The sequence below is a fragment of the Hyaena hyaena genome, unplaced genomic scaffold (genome assembly GCF_003009895.1).
Source record: "Hyaena hyaena isolate Hyena2069 unplaced genomic scaffold, ASM300989v1 scaffold_62, whole genome shotgun sequence".
NCBI classification, from domain to species: Eukaryota; Metazoa; Chordata; class Mammalia; order Carnivora; family Hyaenidae; genus Hyaena; species Hyaena hyaena.
This window is the reverse complement of record NW_024080694.1, coordinates 3,192,587-3,207,411: the sequence shown is the minus strand read 5'-3', so window position 1 is coordinate 3,207,411 and position 14,825 is coordinate 3,192,587. Positions and strand designations below refer to the sequence as shown.

Here is a 14,825-nt window from a genome sequence, read left to right as displayed (position 1 = left end):
TTGTGGTTCTGAAAAAGTTCAGTTCCCGCCCTCCTTCCTCTTTCATCTGTGTCCTGCAATTGCCGGGGAAAAAAAAAAGCCAAGATATAAAGAGGGACCTTCTGAGTTCTACCCAGTTAAATGTTACCAGTCTTTAAAAGAAACAGGTGGATGGTGACATGTTACTAGTGACCTCTACTCAATTATATTTGGATGGTCCTTTAAAGTTTAGGTGATTTCCATAAACACCTTCAGTCTTTTCTTCACTGTACACTTGAGTGATTATTTCCAGGGAGATCCAGTGACTGCTTGGCACAGTGGCTCTATTTTAGATCTAAATATTAGTGGCTTCATGAACAGAACTTGTTGAACTCGCACTTCTATATAAAGAAGTTGGGAAAAAAATAATCTGAGGCAAAATGAGGAGGCGAAACAGGCCTCCTCTGGTGTCAGAAGGCCCTTGTTCAAATTCAAATGCAAGGCCGGTTTCCTCACCTCGAGAGCCATTCCCCTAGTTTGGACAGGTCACTTAGCCACCTGGGTCCGAGTCCCCTCATCTGTTTAAAGTGAACATAATGATACCTACTCCACCCTGGATCCTTAGACTGAAATGAAATAATATCTGTAAAAAGTACATTAGCTATAAAATATCATGAAAATAAGTTACTTTTGTAAGTTACTTTGTTATAGAAAAGGAGGATTGATGCCACTTTATGAACTTTAAAAAATATTTATTTTTAAGAGAGAGAGAGAATGAATGCAGAGGAGGGGCAGAGAGAGAGAGGGAGAGAGAGAATCCTAAGCAGGCTCCTTGCCACCAGTACAGAGCCTGGGGCCGAGCTCGATCCCACAAACTGTGAGATCAGGACATGAGCCCAAATCAAGAGTAGGACACTTAACTGACTGCATCACCCAGGCGCCCCACTTTATGAACTTTTTAAAGCAAATTGTAAAGTGTGCATATAGGTTAAGAATGTAAGTTGGGGGCGCCTGAGTGGCTCAGTAGGTTCAGCATCTGGCTTCAGTTCAAGTTATGATCTCGTGGTTTGTGGGTTTGAGCCCCACGTTGGGCTCTGTGCTGACAGCTTAGAGCCTGGAGCTTGTTTCGGATTCTGTGTCTCCCTCTCTCTCTGCCCCTCCTCGGCTTGCTTGCTGTCTCTCTCTCAAAAATAAATAAACATTTTTAAAAAATGTAAGTTTTTTTTTCCCTCATCAAAATCATCTTAAGGGAAACCTTCACGTACATGATTTAGGAACTCCCTGTACTGCTGCCTTCCAGTCGGCGGAGAAGCCCTGGAGGGTGGGCACCCATGCCTCAAGTGTGAGAATAATGCCAAGGACATCTGGGGCGGGGGGAGACAGAGAAGGGAGAGAAGGCAGGCCTGCCCGCGGGCCCCCTGACCTGCCGCTCAGAGAAGTGGTATTGGCAGAGCTTCTTCCACAGCAGACGGTCCTCGCTGAGCACGTGCAGGTCAGGGGCCACCTGGCCCAGGCTGACCAGGTCCCGCCCGTCGCTCAGCCTCTGCATGATGTTCAGTTGTAAGCACAAAGGCAGGTCGGTGAAGGTGAGGCCCTTGAAGGCAGGCTGTGGGGGAGACGGATGATGTTAAGCTGTGGGCCGTGGGGCCGAGGGCAGCAGATCACCAGGTGACACCCTGCAAGGATGCAGCTGTCCCCTCGCCCTCCACCCTGAAGCTGGTTGACTGATGAGTGATCAGAAGCAGCAATTTTCCCTGCCCTACATGCAGGACCCATGGTAGAGACCCACAGAACAGCCCTGAACAACTCGAGCTGAACTGTGCTGGAGGGATTGCCCTGAGGCTCACAACACTTTATACTTTTAATGATCCTCCAAAAGGCATGGCACATGTTGGAATCCTGTGCTCCACTTAGTTCACTCGATGACGATTCGAGATTCTTCGCTACCTTCTTCACGGGTGGAGTGCCTGGGACAGAGTGCTACCTGCCCCCGCTACCTGAGCTGGCCCGGTCGGTCACCGCCCCTCCTGCCCACCCACCTCTCTCAGCGGGCTTCCTCACCTGCGTCCGAACATGCTGCCCATGGGCCCCGCTCTCCCCAGGCCTCTCTGCCTGTCCCCATGTTGCTCTTCCTCAGATCCAGTGTCTGCCTATTTCCTCTGAAAGGCCCTTCTGCTCTATGAGTAACCCCGGCCTCTTTCACTGCATCTTCCTGGAACTCCTGTGATCTCTCTTGGGTACTTTTGGGACCAGTGCCTCTTTGTCATGTAATGCAAACATTTCCCCCAAAGAAAGCTTAATGGAATATTCCTGCTGGAATGTACGCTCCATGGAGGCAGGACTTTTTGCCTTTTTTCATTGGTGTGTCCTCTGTGCCTAGCATAGAGTAGGCACCCAATAAATACCCGAGGGATGAATGAAACCTTAAATAATTAAGGAGGTAAAAAAAAACACACAAAAAAAACACCCAGCAACGAAAAGACCCTGTGCCTGGGTGTATGTATGCATGTGTGCGCACTTCGGGAATGGCTGGTCCAGAACCTTTTGACCTAAGTGCCATCATGCCTTCCATCCATTAGAGCATCTCTATTCAATCCAGGGCTCCATGGAACATTTAAAAAACTCTGTGTGGATAATATATAGGCAATTAATCAGAAACCTCTATTATAAGCCTGAACTTGTATTTAATTTTGTATTTATTGTTTAAATTTTGATGGGCTTATGTTATCCCATCTACACTTTGAAACTTGAAGGGGGGGGCAGTTCTAATCTCATATCCCTTGCAGACTAGCCCAGCACAAACCACCTCTTTTGAGGGCTTTCTGTGGCCTGGCACTGGAGTTGGAATGGGTTCCTTAGGCTGGCACAATACTCAGAAACATAAGCAAATAATTATAGAACAACATGTTAAGCACTAACCAGGAAGTAAGCACAGAGTGCTCTGGGAATAGTCTGTACGGAGGAGGCCTCAGTAGTATTTGCTGATATGTCTTGAACAGCATCTGGATGCTGCCATTTGGATACGAAGTCAGCACAAACCACCCAAAATTGTGGTTCTTTGTCCTTCTCATGCTAGACCTGGGTGTGCTCTTGATTTTGGACTACAAACATTTTTAGTTCAGTGCTCTGTCATGTCTGGGGGGGGGGGAATCAAGGGGGAAAAACAGAGGATGAAGAAGCCCTTCCTTAGCTCAAAGGGAAGTATCTTGTTAATGGGTATCGAGTCCCCTCCTCAAATTTTTAGGGAACTACTCTGTTCAAGGGGCATCAAAGCCCCCCCCCCCCAAGATTCCAAGGGGTGTGCAGTCTTATCAACTCCCACCCATGTCCCTTGCCAAGCAGGGCAGGTGTGTGTAGAGGGAAGGTCGGAAGTGGCGGGGCCTTGGGAAGTTGGACTATGGAGAAGAATGGCAGGTGACATGGGAGATACACGGAATAGACAAGCAGCAGATCTGGATCCCAGGGGCCCTTGGGAATTCTAGGTCTGTTTCCCCACATCCAACATGAATTGGCTTAGAAGACTCTGAAGATCCCTTCCAGCCCCAACAATCTCAGATTTGGATCAGCTTCGGCCTCTTAACTCATCAGAAGTGTCTATGACTTGACACTTTAAATTGTTCAGGCTGCTGGGCTGAACTTTCAATTGTTTGCAAAATTCAGGACTTTGCCGGGCTGCTGAAGGCTTTAGACCTATTTGTCATTTATCATCTGCTGGTGATCATGTGAGCTCATAAAACTGCCATGAAATTTTCTTTTTGTTTTCAGCACTTCAAAGCATCTACTTTTTTGGTTAAAACTCTCAGGCCAATTATTACATGAACTCCTATTAAAGTCCACTTGGCAGAGTTCACTCTCAAATTTTCAAACCTGAACTTTTCCAAAATCCTTGCCCAGACCCCATGCCGAGCCCTTACTCCTGATAAATGGTTAACTGCTTGCATGCCTTCTTCTTTTTGAATGTAAACATATAAAAGAAAAATAAGTCACTCTTGCTCCTCCAATCAAGCATTTGGCTAAGATCATTTTAGGGGCGCCTGGGTGGCTCAGTTGGTTAAGTGTCTGACTTCAGCTCAGGTCATGATCTTGTGGTTGGTGAGTTCGAGCCCCGCATCGAGCTCTGTGCTGACAGCTCACAGCCTGGAGCCTGCTTTGGATTCTGTGTTTTCCTCTCTCTCTGCCCCTCCCCCACTCATTCTCTCTCTCTAAAAAATAAATAAATATTGAAAATAAAATCGTTTTATGGCCATACTGCCCTCTATATGTTCCAAAACACTGCCTTGCCCACAGCACGCTGTCATTCTATTTGACTGTCTCTGATCCAAACCAGTTCTCTTTGTTTTGTCTTTTTTCCCCTTCATCCTTTATTCTATTAATTATTTTTGCCAAACAGCATTGGCTCCATGTAATTACAGATGAAATTTTGAAGGGAAACAAGATTATATGGCAGGAAGATAGCACTAGAACTTTGGCAAATAGAAAGCAATTACTATAAATGTCACCTTAACATTTTTGTGTAATAACATACTTCTCTTTGGTCCAAACTGTTAAAAAAAAAAAAAAAGTCGGCTTTAAAATACATCCACACTAAAGTAATGAAGTCCCTTCTCTCTTTCCTCTAGAGAGTTGGGCATTTGTGTGACAAGCTCTTTAGGGCTCCATGGGTTCCCATCACTGCTCTCAAAATACTGTGGCTCAGAGCGAGAAGGGCTGGGAAGGGGGGCATAGGGGAGCAGAGTGTATGGGTAGAGGTGCAGTTTCTGTAGACAGGCTTGGGGTTCAGTCCCCATACAGCTACATCTGACCTGTATCGAGGCACCAGCCAGACTATTCTTAACTACTCAGCCTATTTTTCTCATTTATAAAATGAGGAAAAGCATATCTTATCGTGTTGCCAGGCAGGGTGGAAGAGATAATGCACAGAAGTACTTAGCACAGTGCCAGTGAAAATGAGCTATCGTAAAGACCCCTACTTACAATTATTAATTAATACAATGTGAAAGACTTGGAAGAATGCCTGCCGAAGAGGGAGTCCTTAGTAATAATAAGAGCTGACACATTTAAAGACTTACTACATGTCAGGCACTGTTCCAAGTACTTTCTATAGGTTATTGAATCCTACGCTAGGGCTAGGAGATAGGCATTACTGCCCTTATTTTCCAAATGAAGCCCAGAGAGGCTAACTCGCCCCAAATCCTGCAGTTGGTAAATGCTCATCCTCATCCCTAACCCAGGGCAGTATTTTCCATCTGTAGTCCACCAAACACTGCACGAGTTATTTCAGGCAGGTGGTGGAGGACTTTCTGATTCATTCGTCTCAGATTTACTGACCACCTTCTGCTCTGAGCAAGGCAGAGGGCATAGAGAGGGGGCAAGATGGCGTCTTTCCCTGCGGCACTCAGAGGCCAGTGGATAGAGGCAGGGAGGTAGAATCAGGCAGGAGATAATTTCAGATGGCAAGAACTGATCTGAAGAAGGTGAGGGGAGAGTGGTTTCCGTGATCAGTTGGCCTGGGGAGGCAGGACCAAGCTTCATAGGGTAGGGAATAGCTTGGTCTGGCTGGAGAGCCAGGAGTAGAGGGGTGAGTAAGATGAACTTCAGTGTTTGATCTGTCCTGCACGGGACAGCACTGAATTTAAAAGGTTTGCAAAAAGCTGAATCATGGAAGAAACAGTTGGAAGAAAGCTGGATTGAGAAGTTTGGAAACCTCTGATGTTAGGAAAGCTTTGCCATGTGAAGACTAGAGAGCCCCGGTTCTGGCCTAAGTCACCGGGCTTCTCTGGCCCCCACTCCCCTCTCACCCCATGAAGGGTTATAGCAACTACAATGGCTACCTTCCCAGAGTGTCCGTGGGTCCATTAAGGGGGTGGTTCTAGGTAACTAAGCCCATGGAGGTGCAAAGTATGTCAGTGGCTGTGGCCCAGGGGGCTCCTATCGTGTGGACAAAGGGAACAGAGGCAATCTCTGAGCAAGGGTGATCGTCTAAACAGTGTCCAAAGTTGCCTGGGGGAAGATGCCCTTGAGACAAATGGGACCTGCTCACTTAGATCATTGGCTAGGCTAATTCTCTCCTGGGCTTAGACCAAAAGAAAAAAAGTTATAAGTCCAGGATACACAAAATACCAGAAATCAGGTAGAGGGTGTAAATGAGTTTTCTGGGAGAGATAAGCTGGGAATCTGGATCTCAAGTTCACGTTGTCAAACTATACCCACACCTGAGAGAAGGGATTGAGGTAAACTATTAGAATGAATGAGGTAAATGTTTGGAAGATACTCTCTTAAAATAGTCAAATAATTGAGATAGCTTTTGAAAGATTATCTGGGCTTGAGCTGTGTGTGTGTGTGTGTGTGTGTGTGTGTGTAAGTGTGTGTGTAAGTGTGGGAGTTGTAGCCTAAGTGACTCTAAGGAAGTCACATAATTCTGAGGCTTCTAATTATTCCCTTTGTTTCAGAGTTTGGGAAACTAAGGCATGGAGAGGGTGTTAACCGCAAAGTCAAGGACGCTACATTTTGGAAACTTCATATAGTAAAGTAATTATTTAAAAGTGGTCAGACAGGTTTTTTCATGTTACTGTCTCCAGAGAGGGGGCAGACCCGACATTTATCAGCTTGGGTCCCGGAACCACTTAAAACAGTGCGGTCAGTGATTAGATACGCGAGTGGAGCGCTACGTGAGCTGTCTAAGTGTGCCTGTCCATTAGCGAGCCTTCGAGATTACAGCAGTGCTGTTCTCACATTTTTTTGTGCGCCTTAGTCCTGATGCTCCATCCAAGAGCTGAGGACCAAGTTATGTTCTAAAAGTCAAAAAATACTACTTACAGTAGTTTAGCTGTAATACAGGGATTTTTTTGTAGTTGTTTTTGCTTTGTTTTTTGCTTCGGATGAGAATTACTCTTCTCTTTTCCTTCATGTATGTTCATAGTCTTTAACCAAAGGCTCTCTTGTCATAATTATTCACTGGAACTAGAATTTTCCAAGCCACTGCCATTATAGCTCTATTATATCCAAGGCAGCATTCCTAGAGCTGTAAGGGACACTTTCTTTAAGAGGAAATGGGCAGAGAGGAGAGATTTCCCCCAACCCCCAATCCGAGTCTCCAGTTTTCCTACCCTGTTTCAATTCACACACTTTGATCCTGTTTTGCCAAGTTCTTCTTCCTCCCTTTATTGGGAAGTTTCAGCCCGCTCCCAGCACCCGGTAGAAAGCATCAGATCAGATCAGAACAGTTCAGACTCTTCATCTCCAGAGTGGATTTAAAGCCCCGGGGAGGCCGCCCGGCCTTGCCGTGGAGGAACCGACTAGCGTCTTTCCTGCTGGAAGGAAGCCAGGGCGCCCCTGCTTACCCTGGTGATTTGGACATTGTTCAGCTGCTGCTGCCAGTGGAGAATGGTCTCCATTCGGTACACCCACATGTTGATGTTCCCGACCAGCACAGACTTGCCGACTCTTTGGACCAGTGTACATAAGGACGTGTAGAGGGTCTGGAGTAGCTCCCTTATTAGCCTGATGTTTTGCTGGTCTTCGAGGACTGGAGTGGGGAAGAAAAAAGTATGAACAGTTATGATACCGGAACACTGCATATTTTATAAGTGGGCCTTTCTTCTCGATTCTGCTCATGTTACATGGGCACTGCCTCCGGGGACGTGGTTTTCTTTCTCACTGTTATTTATTCTGCACTTGGCCAAGCTTCTACACTTGAGGTTACTGGGTAGAGTTTCCATTATCTAGGTCCCTCTTTGTTCTCGTCTCCCTATTTTTCGACAAAGACTCTTTCTCCCTTCACTGTTTTGCCAACACCAATGGCTCACCTGACCTGAAGGCAGTTTCCTTTGCCCAGCAGTGACGTCCTGCCCAGCAAGTGGTCAGCAGTCAGGAACGTGAGTTCTGATTCCTGTCTGGCTCAGTCTTTGTGTGATTATGGATAAATTGCTCTTTCTTATGGGCCTTAGTTTCCCTCTATGTACACGACTCAGATGAGCTAAAGATCTGAAGTTTCTTTTAGATCATATAGTCTATGAATCGATTCTGCCTTAAACATAGCTCAATTTTCTAGGAATTTGGAATCCAGAGGCTTGGGTAGTCAAGGTCGGGATGTGTGCCTACATTGAGAAGTTTGAGAGGCTTATAGCAGGGCAAATGGATACTCCTAATAAAAGGATGGGAGGGTGACGGTATCTCCCCTGGTGATGAACATGAGTGACACTCCTTTCTGAACTGGAATTTGGCATCCCTGAAGTGCATCTGGAGTCATTCATTTACACCCACTCACTCTTCCTTAAATCTAATGACAGGTCCACCCTATTGGAAAATCTATCTGCCCATCCCCATCTCTATAAAAAGGAGAGAGAGAGAGAGAGAGAACTCACCTTTCAGTACCACTTTTTCCAAAATGTTCATGAAGTTCTTTTGGGCGATGCCACTCAAGGATGTGAGCTGTGACTTTGCTATCAGTTCCAACAGCTGTGGATAAAAATAGAAGTTGCCAGGCTTAGAACACAGAGAAATTTTTCTCCTCTAATCTTTGCTTCTGGGTCACATGACACATAGATACAGACTGACAGGGAGAGATAGATGGCAGGCGGGCCCACAATGCAATAAAAAGCAGATGCTCAAAGGGAAAGACAAATGGGGGGTAATTCAAAACCCAGGAATCAGGCTGAATATTTAATTGCTTTTTTTCTTTTCAATATAAAGAGTTTGGCTTCAGCCAGGGTGAATTCATTCTGCCTGTCCTACTTCAGCGAGTGAGGCTGAGGAACTCTAAAGGGAACAAAACCATCAATGACCTGCAAATGTTGGAGTCCTACACAATCACTCCCAGCAAGAGTTTTTCTTCCCTTACACTGGCACCAACTGCTCTCAGGACACATTAAAGCTCATGGTCGGCAAGTGCGCACTTTCCAAGGAAGGGGCATTTCTTATCCAGAAATCTCCTGCTCGTGCATCATTCAGTAAAAACGTCTGTTAATTAGAATCTTCCACTGCACTTAAATTCCTGTTGAAAGAGGCCAATCACAGGAAAAGAGGAATTCAGGGTTGTATAGTATATATACATAGTTCTGCTTAGAGGCTAGGATCCTTGTAGCTCCTAACCTTGGGTTCAGATCTTGATTTGACCACCTATTAGCCCTGTGGCTGTGGGCAAGTTACTAAATTTCTTGGTGCTCCAGTTTCATCATCCATACTAATAATACTCAGAGTCCTCAAGACTGTTGAGAGCTCTGAATGAGGGAATCCACATAAAGCGCAGTGCCCGGCACAGATTAGGTGGAAAATAAAGGTTGGTGTTTATTGAAAGAGTGTATCCCAATCTTACTACCACTGTTATCACCAAACAAAAAGAGATAAAGGTAATAATTTAAGTTGGTGGTGCATCCCTTGTCTGGTCTTCCTTTGGTAGCAAAATTCTTTACAGATGTGGCAATATTTTTTTTAAAAATCTATTAAAAATTCTATTGTTGAAAAATGAGCCTTAAGACTGGAAGGGCATCTTAGAGATCATGTAGTTCAACCCACATAACAGATGAGCAAAGTGAGGCTCAAGAGACTAAGTCTTATCAACTTAGGGAGAGCAGGGAGAGGGCTTGGCGGAGACCTCAACACACCTGATGCTCTCACAGAGTTAGCAAACAAAAGAAGTTGATGTAAAGTGAAAAGAATTTTCCCAGTGCCCAGCAGGTCCCCTAACTAACTCACCTTAGACTCAGAACCAAGACCCCTCTCTTACACTTAAGCTTGAATTTCTGCTCCTAGGAAACTTTTCAAGAAGAGTTTCATCTCCTGGCCAGGACCCAACCCAACTTCACTTTGGGTCAATAAACACCGAGTGTGACACTGTGCTTGAGCATTGGAGCTAAGGCTGAGGGAACTAGCAAAGTGACATTCTAAAAATTAGGCTGCAGAGGAGAACTGAAACTTCTGGATCAAAGCCCTAGGCAGTTCAAAGAACCTCCGCTTCCAGGACATTTGTTTCCCGGGGCCCCTTCGGAGCCTGTCAAACCGCATACAGACTTTTAATTTCCTGAACATAATTTTACTTTTAAGTAAAAAAACAAAAAACAAAAAACAAAACCAAAACCAAAAGAACCAAAAAATAAAAAATCAGAACACCCCCAAATCTTTTCCTGCCTGGCTTCTGTATCTCTCACACATGCAGGGAGAAGGAGGTGAGGCGAGGCGGAGGCTGGTTCATTAAGATTAGTACTGGTGACCCAGGGATGGAAGTCAGGAGCTGATCTAGTGCCCACTGAGAGAGGAAAGAAGTCAGTACGTGCATAGAGGCCGCGTCCATGGGTGGTGACCGCACTGGATGACCTCTGCTTGTCTGGTTCAGCTCTGTCACCAACTAGCACATGATCAAGAGAGGAGTGACAAATGGCACCAGGGGACTGGCCAGGCCTTGCATTTATCTCCCTGACCAACAACACGCAGATTGAGAAGCCCAGCCTGAAGGTCTGTTAATACCCTCTGCCTCACATGACCAGCATAAAGCAAGATGAAAGAAAACAAAAGCCTTGAGTGGCTCTCGAAGGGCAGTTAGCTGAGCACTGTGACTCATCCTGCGTGGGGGTGGAGGTGGGGGGTAGGCAGAGCTCTGCCTGAAATCCATCCAAAACCCAGATTCCACGTGACTCCCATCTCTTGAGGGTGTCAGTTTTAATCTTGTCTAAAAACACACCAATCACAGGGAGAAGGAAACTCTCAAGGCGATGACTATGCATCTGAGGGAAAACAAAAAGCCCTTTGGTCAGATTGAGATAATGTCTGACTAAGAAGGAGGAGGAATACGGCAACAAAAATTTCTCAATCGACATCAGAATGACATGTCAACTACCCTATGTTTAACCTTATCTCAAGAGAAAGTCCCTCTTTCCACTGCCAGGCAGTTGTGGGGTCAGGAGGAAAAAAACCCTGAAATGGGAGCAGACCCAGCTTCTCTAGCTGGGTGACCGCTACAACTATATTTCGTTAGCAAGTATTTTCTGAGTGCCCGCTCTGTCCTAGCATTGCGGCAGGTGACGATGATATGACGATAGGGCCACATGATGGCTACACTCATGGAGTTTACTGCCTAGTCTGTGGCATAAATCACTGAACCTCTCAGAACCCATTTTCTTCATTTCTAAAATGGAACAAAAAAACTACCTACTTTACAGGGTTGTTATAAGAGTTAAACAGATCTGTGTAAAAACCCATCCTAAATACCAAATTCAAGGCATTATTGCTATTATAAGATATTATTTCTTCCTATTCCAGACCCCAGTCTTTTAGTGAAGTTTACAGCCAATATCAAGGTTTAGCAGCTTTCTGTAAAGGGCCAGAGAGTAAATATTTTGGGCTTTAGGCTATAGGCTCTTGGTCACAACTACTCAGTTTAGCAGGTATAGTGCAAAGCAGCCTTAGGCAATGCATAAATGAATAGATGTGGCTGTGTTCCAATAAAACTTCATTTACCAAAACAGGTGGGGGCCAGATTTGGTCATTGGGCCATAGTTAGCCAACTTCTGATATATATCACAAAGTTTAAGATTTATATTAAGATATATAAATCACTCCAGATACCCAGACTGCCTACGCAGCAATGATACCATGGAATAAATGAATGAATGAATGAATGAATGAATATCTATATCAGAGAGAGTATTTACAGGGAGGGCTGAGGGCATCAGAGTCATACTTTGTGCCTCAGTTTCTCCATCTGTAAACTATGCATAATAATAATACCCACTTCAGAGTTGCGATGAAGATGGACTGTGTTCATAAAGCATTCAGAATAATGTCTGGTACAAAGAATATACTCAAATTATTATCATTAGTCTTTATCATGATACAGAGAATATCACTAGGTAAAATTAATGCCAGGGAGGGCATAGTGAATTAGTAAAGTACAGATGGTTTAAAGACCTTTAGAATCCTTGTATTTCAATTTTATGTACTGTCAGCCAAATGCTTAGATGGTTTCAAATTTTAATATTCCTTTCTGTCATTTTTATTATGTTTGTGATATATTTAATAGCTCCCTATCTGTTGATGAACGTTAATGTTGATACATTTTATGACTTACATAGTCGCATCTACTGTGAGGTCTTATTTTGCTAACAATAAGTGGGGCTTTCTTACATAGCTGCACTAAGCACTTCACATGTATGATCTTGCTTAGTCTTCAATGGTAACCTGAGGAGTTAGGCTCTCCATTTGAAAAAGAGGACACTGTGGCTCAGAGAAGTTAAGTCAAGCACCTAAAGTGATACCAGCAGTAGAAAGTGGGGGAGCCAGGACTCCAGCCAGATGTGTCTTAACAGAAAACATGTTAAGGACTTCAGCTTTTCAGGGTCGATCAAACTTGCATCTACAGCCAAACTTTAAAACTAGCAGCAGTATCATGAATTGCTATATTCTGGGAGACAGAGTCTGGAAATGCCATATCAATATTACATTGTGACAAGTGATCAGCTTTTACCACTAAGGGAGAAATAATCCACAGAAAGTGTTAAGAACATGATTGGGATGGAGCCATTGCTTTGGGTAAACCATTTAGGTCTACTTTCCCCATCACCAGAGCTCTGCAGGCCCCACACTGGTAGGTAGTATGGTGTGGAACTAGTGGTAAAGAGGACAGAATTGATTAATTTTACTTCTGTGTTAAGAGAGCTGTGTGCCAGGGCGCCTGGGTAGTTCAGTCGGTTAAGTGTCCGACTTTGGCTCAGGTCATGATCTCACAGTTTGTGGGTTCGTGCCCTGCGTCGGGCTCTGTGCTGACAGCTAGCTCTGAGCCTGGAGCCTGTTTCAGATTCTGCATCTCCCTCTCTCTTTGACCCTCCCCTGCTCACGCTCTCTTTCAGAAATAAATTAAAAAAAAAAAAAAAAAAAAGGAGCGAGACAGCTGTGTGCTGAGGGGAGCAAGACTATATCTAGCAATTTCTTTACCAAGATGACTTGGCCAGCTGGATTCTTTACCCCTGGCCACAAGAGAGCAAAGGAAAATGTCCTGTTTGGAAAGGGCTCTTTTTTTTCCGGCTGGGCAAATTTTAGCCCAGGTTCTAGTAATCTGCGTTGTGCTTAAGGAGAGGCAGAGGGTAAAGGGGAGGAGGAGGAGGCAGAGGTGGTGAAGGAGGAAGAGGAGGAGCAAGACAGCTCTCAGACTCCTCCTGAATTCCACGGTATCACTGCTGCGTGGGCAGTCCGGGTATCCGGAGTGATTTGCAGTGACTGGTTGTGCAGTAACCGGAATGGTTCTGGGCTACCGGAGGAAGGGATGGTGGTCACTGCATGCCGAAACCACATCCTGCCCTTCAGCTTTGGCTCAATGCTAGTTTTGGAGACGTTGAGTAGGAGAAAAATCTAGTTGCAAGCAATATCGTAGAGCAAATCTTGGTGCGGATACAACTGCAGTTTGAAGTGGCTTGTGGAACATGAATGGGCAGAAGAGAGATTCCCCTCCTATCTCACTTATCAAAGGAAGAGTAGGGTTCTTATCTTCTCTCACCTTCGGTTCATCATAGCATTCATACTTTATTTTTTTTTAAAGCTTTATTTTTTTTAATGTTTTATTTATTTCTAGGAGAGAGAGAGAGAGACAGCGTGAGCAGGGGAGGGTCAGAGAGAGAGGGAGTCACAGACTGAAACAGGCTCCAGGCTCTGAGCTGGCAGTCAGCACAGAGCCCGACGCGGGGCTCGAACCCACGAACTGCGAGATCATGACCTAAGCGAAAGTCGGATGCTTAACCGACTAAGCCACCCAGGCACCCCATAGCATTCATACTTTAAACATTCAGCTTATGTCACTTCTCTGCTTGAAACCCTCAAACAGCTTCCCTTAGAAGAGAATCTAACCTCCTTTTCGTGACTGGTAAGGTCCTCCCTGATCTGGCCTGTGCCCCTCCTCCAACTTCATTTTGCACAGGCATTTCCCCAACTCATTCTGTTCTAGCCACAAGGCCCGTCTTTGGTTTCCTGAACAGGCTCAGCTCAGTCCCACCTCCCAGCCTTTGCCATTGTCTCACAGCGTCACGTGCTGGCTGTGACCCACCCCTCAGGTCTCATTCAGATATCACCTCAGCGAGGCCTTCAGTGACCCCCATCTATAGAAACCTCCCAGTCACCATTTTTATCTTACTGTGATAAAATGGTTCCATTGACACCTCTCTGAAATGATCTTGTTTCCTTACTCGTTGACTGTATCACTGGGATATGAACCTCAAGACAGCAGGGGTTGTTTTGTTTACCAATCACTGTACCCCCAGCCTGGCACGTGGTAGGCAGTCAACCAGTATTTGTTTTCTAACACTTTTGTCTTTTAGAACCAATGAGTGTTGTAGCTGCAAGGGACCTGGGAAAGAGTATACCCAAATTCCTCCTCTTTAGATGAGGAGGCTCATGATGCTCAAATGACACAATCACGGTCAATGAGAGATGGTCTGGACTGTCAGGCTAGAATTCCTATGGGGTCTGGTCCCAGACGGATGCTTCAGGAGTATATTACTTATAGTGCAAATAGATCACACTTTCCAGGAAGGCAAGCAGCTGAGATCTAGAGGAACACTAAATAATTTGGGCTTCAGAAGCACCAACAGAAGCAGTAGCTTCCCTGCGTGTTTGTTTCAGACAAAACCACATGGAGGTTAACAGTAAGGCTGCTGGTCAAGCTTACTCTGTCTTGCATAGATTTTTGTTAAGAACATAACTTCTCTCTAAATTCTTCCATCTCCTATGACTGTGGGCTCTGAAGTTTGAATTATAGGTCTGATTGAAAAACATGCCCCAGGGCTATCAGAGGCAGGAAAGAAGCTTCCGGAAGCCCCTGCCATTTCTCATGTGTTCAATACCCAAGCTGGGTACCTATCAGAAGATTAGGTCTTTTGCAAGAAACC

At 45.1% G+C, this 14,825-nt stretch overlaps 1 protein-coding gene across 1 annotated transcript in view; it reads right to left on the bottom strand.

Moving 5' to 3' along the window:
* The window catches only part of FBXO32 (F-box protein 32), a 36,412-nt gene that overhangs the window by 6,164 nt on the left and 15,423 nt on the right, over nt 1-14,825 (bottom strand). The window contains exons 5-7 of the mRNA XM_039232006.1: nt 8,322-8,415; nt 7,299-7,483; nt 1,382-1,564 (exon numbers count right to left, since the gene is read on the bottom strand). Coding sequence (XP_039087937.1) covers nt 1,382-1,564; nt 7,299-7,483; nt 8,322-8,415 — 462 coding nt within the window. The remainder of the gene's footprint in view (nt 1-1,381; nt 1,565-7,298; nt 7,484-8,321; nt 8,416-14,825) is intronic.